Genomic DNA, 21692 nt, shown 5'->3' on the forward strand with positions numbered 1-21692 from the left:
GTCTCTAAGGTGCTACTGGACAGTTTTTTATTTTTTTGGTTTATTTCAACTTGACCACCTTGTTACCTGAACAGCATTTGAAAAATGTAAAATCTTTACCACTCTTTCCACAATGAGCTTAGAGTGGGATTTCAACCTCCCAACAACCCTGTGAGGTTGGTTAGGTTGATTGTGGCTTATGAATGGGATTTGTGAGATTTGAACACACAACTTGTGGGATTTGAACCCATAGCCCAATGAAGCAGTCACTATATGCAAGAGTTTTTGCGGCTCTAGTTTTTCAGGCAACGATAGCACAGCTGGTCTCCTACAATGTTTAGCTTTTCATATAAAAGTATTATAATTGTCAAGGACTAAAGAGTTTTATAGAACAGTAACATTTTTCATCATCTAAAATGCCCATATGTAGTTCTGTCAACCTGACCACATGTTGATGCTGGAAAGTGCCCTTTGGAAGATAAGCACCTGGGATCGCCAGGCTAAAAATAAAAACACAACCTTCAACACTTAGCAAAGCCAAAATATAGGCATTTATATGTTCTACAGTGGTGATAAAAAAGTATAATCCAGTGTGCTAGATAAGCCAAATTGGTGACAGCTCACCCTTGTGCCATCCTTATAGGGATAACAGTTGCAGTTGTTGAATGCCAGGTCAGCTTGGAGTTAAGATCTCCCTCAACAATGATCTGATTGTGGATGAGGAAGCAGTTCTGGTCTGCGTCACTGAGACCTGGGTGGGTTAGCAGAGTGGAGCTGGTCTCACCCAGTTGTGCCCACCGGGGTACTTGGTGCAGCCATAAGGGAAGACTTGAGGGTCAGGGAGAGGGAGTTGCTGTGATCTATAGAGATTCTCTCTCCCTCCAGGCTCTATTTTCAGTTGCGGGGATGGGGGTGGGAATCTGAAGTGTGTGTTCCTGACATTGGGCAATCGGGACAAATTTGGTTTTTTGTTCTTGTTTTTATCATGTATTTATATGTTATGAACCACCCTGAGATCTACGAATGACGGGTGGTATACAAATTTAATAAGTGAAAAAACGCTGAAAGGCAGGCACTTTGGGGCTGCAACAACATGCCAGCCATGCAGGGCCTTGGGTAATGTATTTCATAGCACAATGGCTCCGATCCTTTCCAGAATAGCTACCAGCAGTTAAAACCAAGTGTACCTTGCATGACTAAAGGTAATGCATGACTGACCATTAGGTCCAGTCGTGGCCAACCTTGGGGTTGCGGCGCTCATCTTGCTTTATTGGCCGAGGGAGCCAGCATACAGCTTCTGGGTCATGTGGCCAGCATGACTAAGCCGCTTCTGGCGAACCAGAGCAGCGCACAGAAACGCTGTTTTCCTTTCCCGACAGAGCGGTACCTATTTATCTACTTGCACTTTGACGTGCTTTTGAACTGCTAGGTTGGCAGGAGCAGGGACTGAGCAACGGGAGCTCACCCCGTCACGGGGATTCGAACCGCCGATCTTCTGATCGGCAAGTCCTAGGCTCTGTGGTTTAACCCACAGCGCCACCCGTGTCCCTTTTACTTTGCATGACTAAATTGTACAATTTTAATTCCACGTCTCCTTACCTTTTCATTTTTCCTTCGGCTGATGATTCTGTCAAGACCATTAAAAGCACCAGAAGCCACAAAGAGGATGTTGGTTGTGTCAACCTGCACAGTCTCACCACGTAATTTACGGGAGTTCTTCTCTGGAACATTCACAATTGTCCCTTCCAGTAACTTTAACAAGCCCTAAGTAAAAGCAGGAGAGGGTTGAGCAATGTATTCACAATGACATGGCAACCTTGTGCTCAGGGGTGATCGAGTCAACAACCTGAGCCATTTGGATGTTTCCACAAGTCAGCCAGGGCTTTGAAAGAAGCGCCAGTCATATCAGCTGGAAAATCCCCAAAGCTGTCTGGAAACCCATTGGATCTATCAGCCTCTGAGGGCAGACCATCCTAATAAGTCCCCTGCTTCTGCAGAGGGGAGAAGGCGGTGAGGAACTAAATCTCAACAGGAAGTGATCTGAGCATGGCAAGGGACTGATGTCAATACCTCCCACCCTCTTCCTGCCCAGTTGAGAAAACAATGTCCAGAGGGTGGTCTGCCAATGATATGTTGAGACAGCTCCATGCTTGTCATGGCAGCCATGAAGTCCTAAGCCACCCCAGAGCCAATTGCCTCAACCTGGATGTCGAAGTGCCCCCAAACCGGCAGGTGTTTGAATGCCTCAAGCAATGGGGTGGGAGTATGCCTTCAAACACTACCCTTGGAGCTTCCCCTCCAAACTCCTTGGTGAGGAGTGAGTGGGCATGGCTTCCTGATAGCTGGGCCAAAATGGAAGGCCTGGAGGGCCACATTTCGTCTGCAGATTGGAGGCTTTCTACTCTTGAAATAAAGCATGGCTTAATGTTACATGCAAACTAGGACAGTCTATCTAGAGCTTGATAGTTCCTGAAAGAGCAGCTGCAAAGCTCTCGATACTCACTTGCTGAACGCCTTCTCCTCCCACATCACGCAACTGATGAATGCCTGGCACGCTGCCAATCTTATCCACTTCATCCAAGAAAACAATTCCTGTAAATTAGAGGCAATTAATGTGAAGAGCATTTGGGTTGTGCAAGAAGGACAAACTGTACACAGTGAAGGCCATCTTTTTTAAAAATAGAACAATATGCTGTGGCAGTGTTATGAAATGCTGCCTATTGCATAAGAAGAACAACCCAAACATTAAAAGAACAAATTAAAAATGTATGTGAGGCTTTACTGGCACCTCCAGCGGGAAGAAGGGCCCAATTTTACCTTGCTGAGCTTTTTCTACATTGTAGTTTGCATCCTGCAGTAGTTTTGCAATAACAGACTCAATATCTTCTCCCACGTAGCCTGCCTGAGTCAAAGTGGTACAATCACAGATTGCAAAAGGGACGTCCAGGCATTTCGCCAGAGTCTGAGCCAGCAGGGTTTTACCTAGGTTAATATATATATATGTTATTAACATTCACTTGATGGCTTATTGTTATAAAATTTAATTATTTTCCACTAGGAGTCAACTACCAGTGATATTTGCTTTTGTACTAGCAGATCTAGAAATTCAGGTAACCTGGCATGCCAACCATTTTATGTCTACAAGGTTTATTATACAACTAGCAGGCACTTAAAGAATACCATTATTCTAATCCAATAAAGTTGTGCATATTTATTTCATTTTTTGCAAAAATGACTACAATGCTATGGTCAACTTTTTATTTAAAAAAAACACACACATTTATAGCCCAAAGGAAGTGTTACAAGATTAAGTAAAGAGACCATTACAATTTTCTTGCTAATATGCAGGGTACAATACCAAGTCCATTACTTTATTTACATTTTCCTTGAAATAAATAAAAATAAATAAAAGCAGCTTATGATACTATCAGCACCTAGCTTACAATATGTTTATAACACTAGATGCAGTGGTATATGCATTATTGAATTCAAAACTTTGCCTTTAAGCTATTATAGGCATATTGCTATTTGGAGCAATTTCTGCCATATTGGACAGATGGAATCTAAATGTTAATGAAATGTTAGACTCAGAAAAACTGTCAGCGTAAGGATAGCTACTTCTGTAAGATGTGAAGTACACTTCTTCAGGAAGAAACTGCCTTCTCTCTCTGTTCTTCCCTAAAAAGGAACTCAGGCAACTTAAAGGTAGCTAGTCTTTACATGGTCCCCATTAGAAGGATGTATCTTGGCATCTCTAGCTCCTTCCTAGAATTTTGCTCAAAACTGATGTAATTTACATAACAATCTACCTAATAACCTGAACGTTATAGCAAGGTACAACATGCCCTTACAAACCTGATCCAGTTGGTCCAAGCAGCAAAATATTACTTTTTTCAAGCTTGATGTCATCATGAGTTGAATCTAACACTTCGCCTCCTCGCTTTTCCTGGGGCATCTGTTGGTTCACCTGCTGCTGCATTGACGCTCCCAAAGCATTGCCATGGGGGCTAATACCAGCAATCTGGAGAAGTTCTGAAATGTACAAGTCCAATTAACTGAGAATCAAATTGACTCAATCTAGATTTGTTTGAGACAGCCTGCAGAACATGCACATATTTTTCCAGACAACTCCAAGTATTGTTCCATCTACCTGAAAATCGAGAGAGACCATAGCATCTGAAAACCAGATTGCAACATACATCATCATGGGAGGATTTAGATTCTAACAAATATTTTGGAATAAAGAGATCAGAAATATTCTAGTTGAAGTGGAAGTTTCTCATTTCCCATTTCCATACAAATTACTTTTTAGGCAAATTTTCTTCTGAAGGTAATCAGAAGTCCTTCAGGTGCCAGAGTAATGGGGAAAATGTTAAATGGATAATAGAGATCCATGATAGTGACTCTGCAAAAAGTAACCCAATAAAAATATCGCAGGGAAGAATTTCTTTTAATTCAGGCCCATCAAGAAAGGAAAGAATTTGACATTTAGACATAACTCACTGGATACTTCTTTAGTTTTGTAATTTAAATTAAGTGACTCTATGCTGGAACTGCACAATAATCTAAGCTCTAAACTTCACATCACAGCCATTGTTAGATCCACAGGAAGTTTAAGCTTTCACTCACATATCAAGTATTAAAATTATTTCTGAGGAGGTTTTACCTGCCTTCAACACACTGTTGAAGTAAAGCCAAATCATCCTCATTTTAAGACACTCCCTAAATCACAGAAGAGGAACCCAGAAGAGGAATCCAGATTCTGTTGGGACTCCAACTTCCATCAGCCACAGCCAATATGGCCAATCGTCAGAGATGATGGGATTTGTAGTAATCCCACTTCATCTGTAGGTTAATAGGTAACTCACTCCTGGTGGAAACACAGAGGTATTGTTCTCACAGCCAACCTGTGTCTGGACTGTACTACTGCAGATTGCAGGTGAAGGCTCACATGTCTGGATCATACTACATCAAAAAAACAAATTCTGCACCCCTAGAAAGCAATCCACCAGTACCCTTCTCCCTGACATGGTAGTTTTCTGTATGTAGGTATCCTGCCCCCATAATGTTGGTGCTTTCTATCACATGGGCTTCTCTCCCACAACCCAACCTGAAATAATACAGCTATAGCAAAATGCTGATCATTTCTACTAAGCAGTAAGTCCTGCAGAACTCAATCAGGCTTAGTCCTGGGTAAAACTGCAGCTGTAGACACAGGTTTTCTACCTCAGTGAGAACTAGGCCTGAGTGGCTGTTTAGAAAATGAATGCAGTCTGGATTTGCTGTATTATTTTTACAGAGTCACAATTAAAATACTGCTCATGGTTCAATTCAGGCAAGGAGATATTGCAGAGGAGGACATGAGGAGAGCCCACTTACTTGTAAATCTGTACTCATCCTCCCGTCTTCTGATTTCTAATTCTAAGAGAGAGGATGAAAACAGTAATACGATACATATATTTATATATGTATAAATGAAAAGAAAAGCATAACACTTTCTTCACCTCTTGCCCTCTTCTGAATACAGGTTTATGGAACAATTGATTTAATTTATATTGCAAGAAAACTCCTCCACAAACATTCAGAATTTTAATAAGCCTCCCTAATTTTTAAATCTTTTTTTTAAAAAAGGAACGGAAGTTAGTATTAAAATAGTTATGCTAAAGAGTTGATATTAGTATTTGTAATTTTAAAATGGAGCTGGGATTAAGAAAAGCAAAAGATACAAAAAATGAACACACACAAAAACTCCACACTTGCAGTGCAAATCTTATACATATGTAATCAGAAGGTGTATTATAGAAAAAGAAAAAGAAACATTGCTAAAATTTAACAGCATTAAATGGGTCAGACACTTCTCTTATGAGCCAGTTGGATGTTTGACTTTTTCCGGGAACAGCAGACATATTTGTCATTTTGAAACCTCGCTTAATTTCAGAAAAAGGAGCATCCATAAGAGATCACACTCTTCAGCTGCCATCTATCTCCATGTGTAAATTTGTCTGCTCCAGCATGATAAAGGTAAAGGTAAAGGTAAAGGGACCCCTGACCATTAGGTCCAGTCGTGACCGACTCTGGGGTTGCGGCGCTCATCTCACTTTATTGGCTGAGGGAGCCGGCGTACAGCTTCTGGGTCATGTGGCCAGCATGACTAAGCCGCTTCTGGCGAACCAGAGCAGAGCACAGAAACGCCGTTTACCTTCCCGCTGGAGCGGTACCTATTTATCTACTTGCACTTTGACATGCTTTGGAACTGCTAGGTTGGCAGGAGCAGAGACCGAGCAACAGGAGCTCACCCCGTTGCGGAGATTCGAACAACCGACCTTCTGATCGGCAAGTCCTAGGCTCTGTGGTTTAACCCACAGCGCCACCCACGTCCCTCTCCAGCATGATAAGAACCCTTAATATATTTTTAGCATTCAATTACTATTTCTGGATAGCAAGCAGTGCTGGTCCTTATCAGAGTAGACTCACTGATACCAACAGACTTAATTTACTTAAGTTCATTCATTTCAATGAGTTTACCATATGACCATCACCTGCTGTCATATGTAATTTTAAAAGTGAACTAGGGTCCACTCTGTGATGCTGGATTAAAGTGACTTTCCTCCCTAAGCACAGGAGAGTTAAATTAGTTTTTTTGTTCCATGCATACTACCCACCATTGTATTCTGGACTGTCTTTCCATGTATCTGAAATAACATTATTTTTATTCTAAATCAGCGGTGATAGTCTATACGCAAATAAATCTAGTTGTCCATTAAGAATATTCTTGCCCCAATATTCCTTTAACGAAGGCAACTTATGCAAACCTATTACTTAAAAGGATTCTACCTTTTGATTCTCATGTGTTGAAAAAATTGAGGGAAGAATATAGTGTATGATAAGTACGTAAGTAAAAGTCAGCTTTCAAAAAGGTTCTAAGAAAGAAAAACTCCCTGTTAAACTGCAACATTGCAAAAATTGAGGCAGAAACAATGAAATAATTTGGGTTGCCAATAATCTGTCTGTTCTGTGGACAAATCACCAACATTAAAATGATAACAGAATGTGTATTGTTTAACTGCCACTTGGCACCAAGATCACACAGGGAGGAGACAGCATGACTGATGGTGCCAGACATATCTGCACATACAATGTAATATGAAAAACAAACCTCTTGGTGTTAAGGAAGTTTGCTTTTCAACTTCAGCTTGCTGCCTCAGGTTGGCAGGGATATTGTTGTAGATTCTCTTATAATGATTGTACACTGCGACCGAAAGCACCTTCTTGGCAAAACACTGGCCAACAACATACTTGTCGAGGTAGTTATAAATCTGGCCGAAAAAAGAGAAAAGAAACAGTCAACAGATCCCCTCAAGGCCAGAAGATGTTTAGTTAATAATACTGATCACTTTAAACTCACTTCCAGTGGGGTGATGGAAAATCGCACATTTAAATTCCCAATACAGTGGTACCTCGGGCTAAGTACTTAATTTGTTCCGGAGGTCCGTTCTTAACCTGAAACTGTTCTTAACCTGAAGCACCACTTTAGCTAATGGGGCCTCCTGCTGCTGCCGCGCCACTGGAGCACGATTTCTGTTCTCATCCTGAAGCAAAGTTCTTAACCTGAGGTACCATTTCTGGGTTAGCAGAGTCTGTAACCTGAAGTGTATGTAACCTGAAGCGTATGTAACCCGAGGTACCACTGTATATATTTTGCAGGAAAATTTCTCCTTTGAAGGTAATCAAGGTCTTTGGTTTCCATCCCAAATCCTGGGAGCACACAAACTAGGGATTTTTTAAAATAGTGGTGGTGGGCTTATATTGTTGAACTGCATCAAGAGCCCTGTTTTTCTTCCCAAACCCTTTAAGCACATTTGAAGGGACAAATGAAGCTTATGGGTGATACCCAATGTAGGCCATACTTAAGAGTAGTCTCCCTGAAGTCCGGTGACTTCATTGGGTCTAATACAGAGTATGACTAACCTTGGATATCATGCTATGAAAGCAGAATAAAGCAGAATTTTGTTTGTGAAAAAACAAGTCACGAAACTTCAAGGCAAGATAATCAAAGTCCAGTCAAAGAAAGAAGGCTCTACTTTTTTTGGTGGAGGTGGCGGCTTCTGTTGGAAGGCCAACTTCACAGCTTCGGCTGCAGATTCCGGTTCTTTAATGATGCTCTTCTTGGAATCCGCTTCTGACAACACGACGAAGAAGTGGTGGCATTTTTCACATTTCACAAAGCGGGTAGAAGCTGAAAAGGGCATAAACACAAACAAGACAATAGTTATTTAGTGACAACTGATTTATCCAGCAGTTAAGAGTGGATTAATGCAAGTAAAAACTTATGGGAGAATTGGAATGCTTTAGAGTGTGGGTGGAAGACTGGCCCATGGTTTGGCTGCTCCTTCTGGCTTAAAGCCTCCCCTCCCCACTCCATTTGCAGCAATTAGGAGCTTGAAAACAACCTACCGATGGAGCAAATGGGAGGCTGTTTTTAAGGAAAACCGCTGTGCAGGGAGGCACTTGAGGGGATCACTGGATACCCCTCTCCCCCTCTATGTGCTGCACCTCCCCTTCCAAAAATCTCTAGCCCACCTCATGGCAATTGAGCCTGAAGATTACCTTCCAAGAAGCCCCAGACCCAGCTGCAATCTTCATGGAAATCACCTGCCTCCCACTGGAAATTAGACTTTTCAAGGCTCATTACTGGGGAAGGGAGTTAACAGTGACAGTCTACGTGTGTGTGTGCATGCACACACACAGAGATGTGTGAGAGTGCGCAAATATGAAAATGTGCATGGTGTGCTTGCATATGTGAGTGTGCGGTGTGTGCAAGAATGTGGGAGCGCTAGTCCTTGCCAGATCTGACCCTACCTGCTTTTGCTTTGGGCCACAGCCATCATTGGCATGTGGCCCATGGAAGGTTGTTCATAAAGGAATGTGGCTCCAAGCTTGAAAAGATTCCTCACCCAGGTTTATAAGTTCCTTTGTGTTTTTCAGTTTATCTTCCAAAGCATAGCACCAACGAGCCATTTCATGCACAACAAAAAAACCTTCAATATTATAGGATTTAACCAAGGTTCTGTTTTAAACTCAAATGTTACAAGTGATTTCCAAACAACTGGCTCCGCCAGTGGGCCTGCGTTGCTCCACTTTTACCCTGCCCCACCCTGGTAAGAGGAAGTGCTGCCGAGGCCAGCAAGCCACTATTATACATTGAAAAAATTACACAGTTCACGGTCTCAAAAGAATCAAGGAACATCACCTCAGTTTTCTGCATCCAAGGAACCTTTAGCTTGGAAAACACAATACAAGACATCAGGTTTTTATTCTATGTGTCTGAGGGGGCTTTTGTAAAGCACTGTCTGGATGGGAAACTGTTAAGCAAATACAATAAAATAAGCTCTAAACTTGGTCTCTTCATTAGTGGGTGCTGCACTCTCAACCCAAGAAAGAAAATCTCCCCACTCACAACTGCTCAGTCATACTGACTGTGCAGTAAACACTGCGATCCTGTGTCCCTCATGTAGAAAGGGGCCCCAAACAGACTCCCAAGGCACTTATATGCTGGAGGACGTTTTGGACAGGTGAAGTGTAACTAGAGCTAAGAGGCCAAGGCCTGAAACAGGAGGTCAGCAAATCCTTTCTACTTTCCAGGAAGAAATCTTACACCAGTCTTTCCTGATGTAAAACTAACTTTGTGAAGCACTAGGGACATTCTCTGAGGACAAGAGGCTTATTATTCAGCAACACAGTTTCAAGTTGTGTTGTTTTCCCAACTGGCCTTTTCTCGACATTTTTAGTGACTTAATTACTAGGATTGTTTTAACTATGTTTCCCAAAACAGACAACACTCAAGTAGGACCTGAAGCTTCCAGTTTTGCTGAGATATAAAGCGGCTTATATTTGATAAGCGTTTTTGTGTTCCGAAGTAAATGGGGAAGAGCAACAGCTGCAAAGAGTTACTAGATTTTTCTTTCAAGAAGCAATAGTTACTTCCTCAAAAATGACACTTTGTTTAATATTATGGGATGAGTAAACATGGATATCTTATAGGAGGGGTTCCTGGGCTGTGGGCTGCAAGCTTTAGTCAACAGCATATCTGGATTTGTAACTGAACATAGGATATGGCACATCCACCACATTAAACATTCGAACTGATCTAAATGTATTGTTATTGCTTCTTTTATTTCTTATATTTCACAATATATAGGAAATAAAAGAAGCAATCAATTTAAAATCATACAACAATTAGCACAGTGCATTAAAATTGCTACAAAAGGCAGAAAAATCACAAAGTGGTCCACCTGCCAAGACCCTCAGCAATTTCAGCAATTTTCAGGTCTGTGGGAAAGAAAATTTGGGAACCAATGTGTTAAGATCTGGTTCTAAGTAGCGACAGTTTAGCTGAAAGATGAAATAATAGATTCAGAGCAGGAAAAAAGAAGTACCTTAATACAGGGGTCTGACCTACAGAATAAGAAATGTAGAGCAAGTGAAGCGATATATTTGATTGCTTCTGCAAATATGTGATCTCATGAAATCACAAATGCCACATTTAACTGGCTCTCTCTATATCGCAAAGATAGGTACTGGAATTCCACAGGGTTGTAATATGATCAGGGGAAGCCAGTTCGGGCCAAGCCAGACAAGATGTGGGCAACATTATTGGCTGCTCATGTGTCTGCCCCATTCACAAACAAATTAATCACTGGTGTGCTGCCAAGCTTTCTGTGGCTGTTATGTGCATTGTTTTGTCTGTTTTAATATTCTAATATATTACTTATATGCATATTTTTAATGCTCTGTAAGTCATTTGGAGACGTTCATGTAAGAAGCAACTAACAAGTCAGGTAAAAAATAAATAGAAGCAGGGCAAAGGGGTCTAATTATCACAACCAAGTTTGCACAGAGCTGAACCTTTTCCTGCCTGCTCGCTTCCAGCTTTAATGTGCCTGGTTCCAATTCCAAAGCAACCTGGACTGGGGGGGGGGGGAAGCACCTGAAGCAATGAGGTACAGTGAGGTAAGGCAGGAGGTGGTGCAGGGTTCAGCTTCTCTCATCTCTGTGCCTTTTGATGTAGAACAGACACACACCCACACTTTATACACAAATGAGAAAAATGGAAGAAGGGATGTAGGCGCCCCAGGCATGCCCAGTTTGTTTCCTGAATTATATTAATCCAATAAATAAATATCTGTGATAGAATCACAGAGCACAGAATTGATGGGAGTTTCTATTTTCCCAGATACTAGAAAGACAGGGACCTTGGGTCACTGCCCAAGCCCCGTCCCTATATTTTCAACTACATAACTTTCCTCTGCTTCTTTCCTGAAGACCCATTATGAGCCTAACATGCTGCCAGAGCACTAGAAACGGAGGGGGCACATCTCCATGATCCTTTTCTTTCTGTGTAGGATAATCTTATTTGTGTGTCCAAGAGCACAAGTGCACAGCCATGCAAACAACAACAGAGATTTGTCATCAGGGTTGTATTTCCCCTTTATGTATGCTATCACTCTGTGATCCAGAAAATAAGCATGTCCATGTTCCACTGATGGGGAAGATTTCTCCACAGCACAGAACAAAGCAGCATGAGGATGCAGCAGACACTGTGTTAATTAGATTGCCCTGCTGAGAAGATTTGTGTTCCAAAAGTCCCAGCAGGGATAAAGCCATAAATGACGAAACAAACAAAACTGTCTACTAAAGCCAATGCCTCTCTCCTCTGTATATTCTACAGAGCTCTAGCAATGCACAACCTAAGCTCCACCCAGATTCCACCTGTGGTCCTCAAATGCCCTCAAGCCCAGGAAGAGCAGCATGACCGCCTCTGCGTCTAAGACCAGTCACATGAAAAATGCAGTTTCAGACCTTTGTACCTTTAAAGGCCTTTTGATAACTGAGATCACATAGTCCAGTACCACAGCAAACTTGTTTTTGACCTATTGAAACCCACACAATATTTGTTGACAATGTATTTATGCTTGCTAGAGTCTAAGTCAATGAGATGACGCTATATATTTATATTTGCATAAACAAGGGGGGAGGAGAAAATGTAGAGAAGGTAGAAGTCAAAGGAAAATGAAATGCAAAAACAAATTTGAGTGAAGCAGAACTGAAAGCAGCAACAGCAGACCCAATCAGGCCTTCCCACAGCAGTGACAGCCCTGTTGGTCCATCTCCTGCTGTATGATGTCACACACGCGTGCCGCTGCCCCACGCCCCCCCCCCCCACGTTGGGTGGAACCTGGCACCTGTGTTTCTGTTAGCTGTGTGGCTCCGCTATTTTGCATATATGAACTGTAGGGGTTGGTGGTGAAGTATACCTGATCCCCAGAATCAGGGCTATCTGCAGGTTTATAAAATCTAGAAGTCAAAAAGGAATTAGACACAAAAATAACAACCATGTTCATTTTTGTCTGCAACGGCAGGATGGTAACAGTAATAATTTAGGGTAGAAGTTTAAATTGATTCTCTCTCCGCCTCCAACCTCAAGGCCCCTTTGCTGAGCAGTGAGAGGTTCAGCCAGCTAGCTTTTTGCACTACTTATCTTGCACTCCTGGGAGGTTTCCTTGCCTTGAGTAGCAGGAGGGAAGCGAGGTGGAGAGGATGCTGTAAAAGACTCTAGCAGCAGAAACATGCTATCAACAGAGAGCAAAATCATCCTAATGTGTCAAATGCCTGGGAGAAGATGTAAGTTGTTACCTGGCACCAAAGGATGTTACTGATAGTACCAGATGGACTTCACTGCGGAACAGCATTCAACAAGCAGAAAGTCACAACTGAAAAGGCCCTTTCCTTTGTTGCAACCCTCTGAGCCTGACCTGGAAGAAGGTCTCAAGTGAAGAGTGAAGGGAGATTTGTATTAGGAGAGATGCTCTGAAATATATTGTTTCATAGTGGAAACACTTGTGATTCGACATGCTTTCACATTATAAACAAACAAAATAAAGAATAGTTCTGTTGGGTGAAAATACTTCTTGGCTTTGGTATACTAATTAACATATGTAATGTGTGGTAACAAAACCATAATTTCAGTTCAAGCCACAAGTGGCTGAATTGCCAGAAAAAAATGTAATCCAGCTGGAAGGAGAACAAGACTTTCCACAGCTCCACATTCAAGGGAAGGTAAAAGGTAGACTACTGAATCACACTGAAAGATCTCAGATAAAATCTAGAGTGGAGGGAATCTTCCAATTAGATGGCTTCTTGTACTACAACCGCTAACTGTTCTTACTACTAGAACTTGTGCAGAGTCAAGAGACCATGAAAGCTTAGGCTTGTTCTGCAGCAACATTTGTCTCAACTGACACAGCGCTGGAATGACTTCTACGGAGGCATGCACAGCAGAACAGATACTTCCACATCCTGTACTGGTTTGTAAAAATATTAAACTTCTTAATTTCCTGTTTCTATTCCCCAGCTCCAAACCATGGGCCTCGGTGCATACTTTTCTAGCCCTGAATATTAAATGTTATTTCAACATCTCTACCCACTTGAGTTTTCAGGCAATATCACACAGGGAGGAGGCAGCATAAAACAAGAAATCTGCTGACAGATCACTCTTGCAAAGTTCACATTTCAGTTCCAGATCCCTATTCCAAGGAAATGATAGGCAGACAGGCCTATCTAACAACAACAACAACAACAACAACAACAACAACAACAACATTGCTTTTGGATGCTATAAGCCAGCATAAAGTAGTGGATACTGTCTCACCATTTAGTCATAAATTTCAATATTCCTTAGAATGGCTTCGAAACAGCAGGCCAAATTAGCCCTTGTCCTGGGGGAAAGGGTTGCAGATCAGTGGTACAGCATCAAGGTTAAAACGTTGGCATCTCCAGGCAGGGCTGGGAGAGACTCACTGGAGAGATGTTTCCAATCAGTGCAGACAACACTAGATGGACCAAAGGTCTGACTCTGTATAAAGGCAGCTTCCTGGGGGCCATTAGGAGGCTCTGACTAGTGCCTTTTCTTGTTTCTTCTGCTGTGATCATTGCTGCTGCTAACTAATACTAATTAATTAGCAAATTAAATATTTGTTATGTTTTTATATGGGTCTTAATATACTTTCCTAGTCACCTGGGAGCCTTTTAGTAAAAAAAATAAACAAACAGGCTACCAATATTCCAAACTGAATAACTTTGGGTCCCACACAGTCACTTACACACCAGTCAACTTCACTAGATTGTTGTGAAGTAAAATGGATAGCCCCCTGCTCCACCCCATTTACCACCCTGAACTTCAGTCAGGAAAGACAAAATAGACAGGTGAGAAATCAACTGTCACGTGGAAACTTATCCCTTAAATCCTCCTAAAAGAGACTAGCTCCTCAAGTGAGCTTAAGGGTGCCAACACAAACATGATATTGCGTACTTCCAACCATCTTGACTACTAGGGGAAGGCCATTTATATTTCTGATGCAACATTAGCTAGAAAAAAAGAAAATTCATTCTGACTCTGCTTTCTGGGCATGTTGAAAGCTGTTAGTTGCAAGAAAAAAGTACTGAGTCAGTGTTTGCAGTGATAAGGTGTAACTCTCCTCTCTCAAAACCCTGGAATGCCTTTTATCACACCCCACCCCTTTGGTGGAGGAAAACCTGTCTATCTATCAACTGTTGCAGACCCAAGATGATGCCAAGAAGGAAAACCCTGGGAAGCCATTAATCTTCTTGCAATTATGCTTAACAAAATCTTACAACTCCACCTCACAAACATGGACCTGACACATGAGGAGAGGCACAGGCAGCAAGCAGCAGGTCCAACAGGATTCCTGTGAAGTTAGTAGGAAAGTAGGAACAGGTCAGGTGCTCAACTTAAGAGGTTTTTTGGATCCAGTGCTTTTTTTCTTTAAAAGATGTTTAGGGGTACTCTCATTTTGACTCAAGAAAATCACCATCTTATAATTCAAATTGGGGAAAATAAATACAGTAAATGGACATAAGCACAAAGATTCACAAAATGTTTAGGGGTATGCATCCCCCTGCATCTCCCCCCCCCCCGAAAAAAGCACTGCCTGGATTCCATTTTTTAACACACTGGGAACCAGAAAATGTAGAATCAGGTTGCTGGAGAATATGAGCAGCAATTATTATCATCATTATTATTTCAATATGCATACTTTGCTGTTTGCTCACCGTTAAGGCTCTCTATTCAGAACTGAGGTGAACCAGCAGAAGAGAAGAAACACAATACCAAGGGGCAAAGTTTATATTGGCCATACTGTACATGGCTATAAGATATTTATTCCAACTCCTGGGATGTCACCTTCAACGTGCTCCAGAATCAGCTCTTACACACAGTTAAACACACACACATGCAACTTATCATTCAGAAGGAATAATTTAAAAATCCTAAGTTATAATTTTCACAAAAAATGCGAAAGTCAATCTACAGAGCCCCCAAAAGCCCTGCTACAACTTACACACAAAGGTCTCCACATGTGTGCATAAGTCACCACACTTTGGGCAACGCAGCTGGTTTCCGCCTTTGCCGGAGCCTCCAGAACTTGACTTCTTGCTGTTGCCTTCACTAACAGTTTTCTAATGGAAGCAAATACAACAGGATTTGGACAGTTAGAGCCAGGCAACAGATTTACAAATTTGTTGCACTTCACATTATTCCTCCTCGCCCCTGCCTCCATCAGCATGTTCACCCACTAGAAACAAGGTCTCTGGTTTTACCTTATCCACCCACCCACCCATCCCTGCCTGCCCATTTCACTCCAAAATTTCCCTGCCGTTTTCTACACAAACATGGCACCTATGTTCACCCTGTGAAGGTGTTGTGTATTCTCATATATTTCTGAGAAGCTTCTTAGCTCACTAAAATACTAATCATTCATGTGAAGAGGTTTCTCATTAATATCGATGAAAAAAATATACAGATAAAAAAACTAAAGGAGTCTGGAACAGCAATTTGTGCAACTATAAACAGTGCCAATTCTTGATTTAGGAGAGTAGGAGGGGCTCCATGCCAGTCTCATGGCTACCCTTCTGCTTGCCCCCTCCCCCTAGGCCCAATCCTGAAACTTCCCAGAGGGGAAGCGCAAGTCACTGCTCTGTCTCCTCATTCCTGTCACTACTTATATGAACAGAGAATGCAGGTCAACTTGAAGCGACAGCAAGGAGGAGCAGGAACAGGGCCAGGAGGCTCTGGGGGTAGGCAGTGGGGCCTCAGAAGGGTGCAAGCTTTGGCAGGTGCCTGACAATAATGATCCCTGATGTAAGGTTTGTGTTTCAAAGCTAAAGAAATCTCTCTCTCTCTCTCTCTCTCTCTCAAAAAGGCCCTCCACAATTTAAACATTTTGTCAGGAAAGAAACAAAACACATACCCCAAAGTATTGAATTTAAAGAGGAACCAATTTTTATGATTTTATAACTAAGCTTCCTTGGCTCAACTCAGACATCATGTCAAACTATATATCATAGTCTAGAATCCAAATCAGGATTTGAGCGTTCACATGCACAAGCAACTTGGATTCATTCATAAGGCTATCTGTAGTGCAGCAGGGTCTTTATCCATGGTTTGGAGTTTTATGGCATCGCTACACAGTCATTCCCAATTTAGTGTTATCCAGTTGCTATACAATATATTCACTTAAATAGCAAAAGCATGGATTCAAATTGTGGCCAGAAATCATGCTGAATAATTTCTTTTCAAGTTTTTAGGAAGCTTCTAAATTTTGGTTTTTTAAAAAGAGAAAAACCTAAGTACTGTGAACACTTTTTTTGGAAGAACAAGGTCTACGGAAAATGCTTGCATACCTTACTCCCATCTCCTGAACCATCTTTGCTTGCACCATCCTTTGAAGCAAAATATGCCGGTGTTTCAGAGAAAGTTCTCAAGGGAATACTTCTTAGTGACCGTGCTTCAAAAGTCCCAATTATTCCTAAAACAGGAAGGCAAGAACGGCCACATGTAATACCTGCAAAAGAAACAAATTCTTTTGTTTTGCAAAACAAACTCAGCCCACATTGTAGACAATCTACCATCAATCCAGCTAAAGTCACTTATTAGAAACTTTGCTCCAATGAAGTCACTGCATCTCATTTCCACCAAAGGTTGTGACCAAAGTCCCACAAAGGACTCTTTCACCTTCCACAGCTATCAAAGAGCAAGTGTTCATCATATGGAGTGTGTCCACATTCAATGTGCAAATTGTTTTAGGATCAAAGTGACTGCTGAGGTAGTGGGACTGGAGCAGATGTGTTGCCATATTGATAAGACCTGCTGCAGGCTCACCTATTGGTTGGAGAATAACGTTGTCATGGTGCTCCTAAATCAGATGTAAGGACATCAGTGAGACACTCTAATATGGATATGTATGCAGTTGGGTCATTATGCAGAAGATTCACAAAGAATAGAGATTCACTGCCTTTGACTATGAACAGAAAGCTAGCAGCCCCAGACAGTATGACAAATGGCCTAGGCAGGCATGTCCAAAGTCCGTTTCGGGGGCCTAATCTGGCCCGTCAGTTGGTTTAATCCTGCCCCTGTGGCAGTTCTAAAAAAAGGTTGACAATTTTGGTCAGCCCTCATGCATGCTCACTTTATCAAAACTGGACCTCTTTGAAAAAAGTTTGGACACCCTTGGATGGGAGCTAGAGTCCAACATCTGGAGGGCCACTGATTAATCAGTGACAGTAAAGTTTAGTCAGTAGGCTGAAAGTTAAGAGGTGATTAATGAAAAATAAAACCTTTTCCGTTAACAATGTATGGTAACCTTTCTTTGAGAGATTCTAAGTTTACCCATTTTTCCAAATCTGAAAGAAATCATCAACATATGTACTGCACGGAATGAGTTAATTCATAGCAACTTAAAACAGTCTTCCCATGTGTTAGACAGCCTCTTGTATAAACATAACATGTTGCTCAGACATTTATATGTCCTACCTTTTTAAATGTTAAAAATCAAACCAAGGAATCTTACAAAAAATAAAAAACCACAACAAAATTAAACAAACTCTTAGTAGAGTCAACTTGCATGTGGGTTATGTTTCAGGGATAGTCTGTAAAAACATGTATAATCAAGCCACCCCCTTGGAACCGCCCCAAGCAAGCAATCTTACCTTCTAGAGCCTGTGTACCAAACAGGTATTTCACCCCAAACAAGGCAGAGCACTTTTAAGCTCTCCACCTTGCTTACTGGGCTCTGTTGTGAGAACCTCCCAGAGCCCAGTAAGCAAGGTGGAGAGCTTAAAAGCTCTTTCCAAACCAGGAAAACACAGTGCAGAAAGAGCTTGTAAGCTCTCTGCCTTCCGTAAGTTTAATTTGTGTGATTTCAGCTGGTTGGCCTTCAACAGCACAGATAAATGCTTAACACAAAATAAACTGCAGGGGGAAAGCAGCCTCACAAAAGGTGTATAAGCAACAAAGGCTAACAGTGCAATCCAAAGTACCGTACATCTACTCAGAAGCAAGTGCCACTGTATTAAGTGGCACTTAAAAACAGGTAACTCTGCATGGAATTGTAGGGGTAAGGCTGCAAATACTAAATATACTTTGAAACCAATGGGAAAGATGTCTGTATAAATACAGCTAGAATTCTCCTTTAATTCATTTAAGGAGTTGAAAGCACTTCACAGAGGTTACCTTCAGTACTCTTAACTCCTCTGCTACGCAGATCAGTATTATCACCCCTCTTATTTCAATTTACAAAGGGGGATGGGTGGATGAAGCATTTGTTGCTACTTTTTTAAAGGAAATATATTGTTGGACCCCACCTTTGGATGGTGTTTATTTTCCCTGCCTGAAAAGATACATAGACACTTTACAGGGTTACAACATATACCGAAGGCCAGCAATTAGGTAATAAATAAACTATGGACCCAGCCTAAAAGCCTCCTAGAGAATTTGTGGCAAATTTCAACCAAAATTTGAGCTTTTCATTTATTCGAGAATTTATAAACTTCATTCAGGGAATACCTGAGCAGGGTATATGGAGCATAAAACAGAATAAAAATGTAAACAAGAAATAAAAATGACAAGGATGAAAATAAACAGATTTGGGAAGGCCTGGGAGAAATGTTTTCAACAAACACCAAAAACAAAATGTTGGAGCTTGCTTCGCTTCTAATGCAAGAGAATTCTAGAGAACTAATGATACACCCTAACCCTTGCAAGGAAAGGCTCTCCTATTGTTTTTTATAAAGTTGCTTTGAATCTATTTTATGGTTATATTTATTTTCTCACAACCAGTTTTGGTCTTATTTCGTACACTGACTCAATGTATAATTAATGAATTATGTTTTTTAAAAACAGCTAATACACAATTTATATAGATTTAATCAACATTCTGGCACAGTGGGCTTCAGTTCCATGAAAGCTTATGCCATAACAAATGTGTTAAAACTGCAAATCCGAACTTCACTTTTCCTAGGCTAAAGCCTCACTAAACTCAAAAGGACATACTTGTTGAGCAAAGATACATGGTTAGGATAGCACTGAAGGTGCCACACAATACAATCCTTGGATTGTACCCAACATTAAGTTATATGTACCCAGGGTAGACTCACTGAGGTCAATGGACCTGAATTAATAGTGCCCATTAACGTCAACGGGCCTACTTTTGAGTGGGATTTGGATACAAACCTTGTTGTTTTGCTGCAAGACATTCTTAGGACAGGTTACCCCTCTGAAAGCTGACAGATAATAACTAAATTGCATCCATCTGGAAGCCTGATGGGCTATAATAAACAAATCCTACCCCTCTGGAAACTGCTGGATATTAACAAATTAAACCCGACGCAGAAGCTGATAAAAAAAGTAACCGTAAATAAATGGGGTGGGGGATATTTTGGGGGGTGGGCAGGCCTAGCTTGTAAAGGGCGGGGCCAAGGCCTACCTGAGGGGACGGGAGGGGGCCGGCTCTAGGCCGCGACCAGGGTGAGCTGGGTTGGGGGGGGGAGAAGGGGAAAGGGCTGCCCCACCCCCGTTACCTCTGCGCGCGGAAGGCAGCGAGGAGCTGAGGAGCCGCGCGGCCGCTGCGCAGGTGTTACAGGCGGCCATATCCGTGGCCCCGCTCCTCCTCCTCCTTCCAGCCGGGAGAGAGCGCCTGGCGTAAACAGCTCGGCCTTCTCCACGACCCCACCGACAGCCTCCTTCTCGACGACCTGTGTGGCGTCACAGGCCCCTGAGGAACTGCGGCTCCCGGCATTCGCGGCGCCCGAACCCGGGGCGCTGGGGGCGGAAGGGAGCGCGCGATGCTTCCTGGGACTAGTAGTCCAGAGAGCGGGGAGGCGGATACATAGGCTGGAAGAGGGGCGGGGGGGGGCGGGGGGAGAGAGATAGTGCATGATGGGAGTTGAAGTGCGCGGGGCGCCGTAGCCTTCGATTGGGTAGTGTCTCAATGGCAGAATAGAGCGGAATTTTCCCCAATCTCATATAAAGAGTGCTTTCTCCCCCCTAAAAAATGTTTAGGGGTACTCTTACTTTGACTCAAGAAAATCACCATTTTATAGTTCAAATAGGGAAAAATAAATACAGCAAATGGACAAAAGCACAAAGATTCACAAAATGTTTAGGGGTATGCGTACCCCTGCGTACCTCCAGAAAAAAAGCACTGCATATAAAACATTTACCAACAGTAGTCAGGTTCAGTCTGATCTGGACAGTGGACCTCCCATCCATGGCTGCATTAGCCCATCCAATGAATAAAACACAAGCAACAAATAATTTATAAACTAAATATTTCTGTAGGGATCGCTCCTTAGTTTTTTCCTCTCCTGAAGATATCTTGCAAGGCAACGCTCCACTAATGTGGGGCGAGAAGAGAAGGAGGGGTCAGTTGATAGGCCCTCTGTTGGTTTTGCAATGTACTTTCCTGCTCTTAATGCAGGCACCAATTCCAACTGATGATATGTGATTGCCGACACATGGGTCCTTCTGGACCTGAAATAAGACAAAAAGGGCAGCACAGAGTGAGGCAGAGCAGAATGGGGCCCACAAAATGGTCACCATCTGTAATGAGAAAAACAGCCCGGTTTAAACTGGGCGTATCCAGCTTTGGGTTGCAGCTCCTTTTAACACCAACCACTGCCCTTCTAACAGTTTAACGTAGTGTGGGATTGTTGTTGTAAGTAGCATTCAGTTCCTTTTGTAAAAAAGAACAACTAATAGATTTAATTAATAATGATGATGATACTAATGGTTAGTGTCCGAGGAGGACCTGGGAGAACAGATTTCAAATCCTCACTTGGCCATGGAACCCACTGGGTGACCTTGGGCCAGTTACTGCCTCTCAGCCCAACTTACTTCACGGAGTTGTTGTCGAGATTAATTGAGGAGTGGGAAAACCATGTATGTCACCTCGAGCTCCTTAAAGAAAAAAGGTGGGCTATAAATGAAATAAATAAATAAATTTATATATGAAATATATATTAAATAAATAAATAAATAATTATAGGCATACCAATTTAGGCACAGCAGAAATTAGGGATCCTGACAAGGATAAGGAGGCTTGTGTAAGCATCTCTTTTCCAGACTGGAGCTTGTATCTCACCTATTTTCCCTACCCTGCGATGAAGCTGCAGGATTGACATTATAACAGAGTTAACAGAGTTATAACAGAGGGACCAAATATTGGATTGATCTTTATTACGGCCATTGGCCCGTTACACGACAGTTTCCCATGCCAACATATTATACTTAAACCTCCAAATTTAAAATCGCCAAAACTTACAAAAGACAAACAGTAACCGAAGCAAAACAAAAGCAAAAA

The 21692-nt window shown here is 42.0% G+C and overlaps 1 protein-coding gene across 3 annotated transcripts; it reads right to left on the reverse strand.

Annotated features, from left to right (window-relative positions):
* Positions 1–1515: 1515 nt before the first annotated feature.
* On the reverse strand, positions 1516–20132 carry CLPX (caseinolytic mitochondrial matrix peptidase chaperone subunit X). Of its 3 annotated transcripts, none has more exons than XM_081888676.1 (10): positions 19912–20132; positions 16738–16862; positions 15396–15513; positions 8061–8215; positions 7136–7295; positions 5359–5400; positions 3835–4011; positions 2797–2961; positions 2483–2571; positions 1516–1743 (listed from the first exon to the last, which is right to left on the reverse strand). In XM_081888676.1, the coding sequence occupies exons 1-10, from the start codon at positions 19979–19981 to the stop codon at positions 1531–1533; spliced, it is 1314 nt and encodes a 437-aa protein (XP_081744802.1). In that variant the 5' UTR covers positions 19982–20132; the 3' UTR covers positions 1516–1530. The 3 variants fall into 3 exon arrangements, with proteins under 3 accessions (XP_081744802.1, XP_081744801.1, XP_081744803.1); XM_081888675.1 differs by having other exon boundaries at positions 16738–16898; positions 19912–20130; XM_081888677.1 differs by lacking the exon at positions 5359–5400 and having other exon boundaries at positions 16738–16898; positions 19912–20131.
* Between the last annotated feature and the right edge of the window lie 1560 nt (positions 20133–21692).

Source organism: Podarcis melisellensis (genome assembly GCF_964234715.1).
Source record: "Podarcis melisellensis genome assembly, chromosome: 14".
Lineage (NCBI taxonomy): Eukaryota > Metazoa > Chordata > Lepidosauria > Squamata > Lacertidae > Podarcis > Podarcis melisellensis.

Excerpts from the sequence above, each read along its gene's own strand:
- CLPX (XM_081888675.1), bottom strand. The coding sequence starts at position 19,981 with ATGGCCGCCTGTAACACCTGCGCAGCGGCCGCGCGGCTCCTCAGCTCC. Across the intron at positions 7,296-8,060 it reads CGCCACCTCCACCAAAAAAA|ATTTATAACTACCTCGACAA; the intron begins GTAGAGCCTTCT and ends TTTTTCGGCCAG. Across the intron at positions 4,012-5,358 it reads GGATGAGTACAGATTTACAA|AACTTCTCCAGATTGCTGGT; the intron begins GTAAGTGGGCTC and ends TGTACATTTCAG.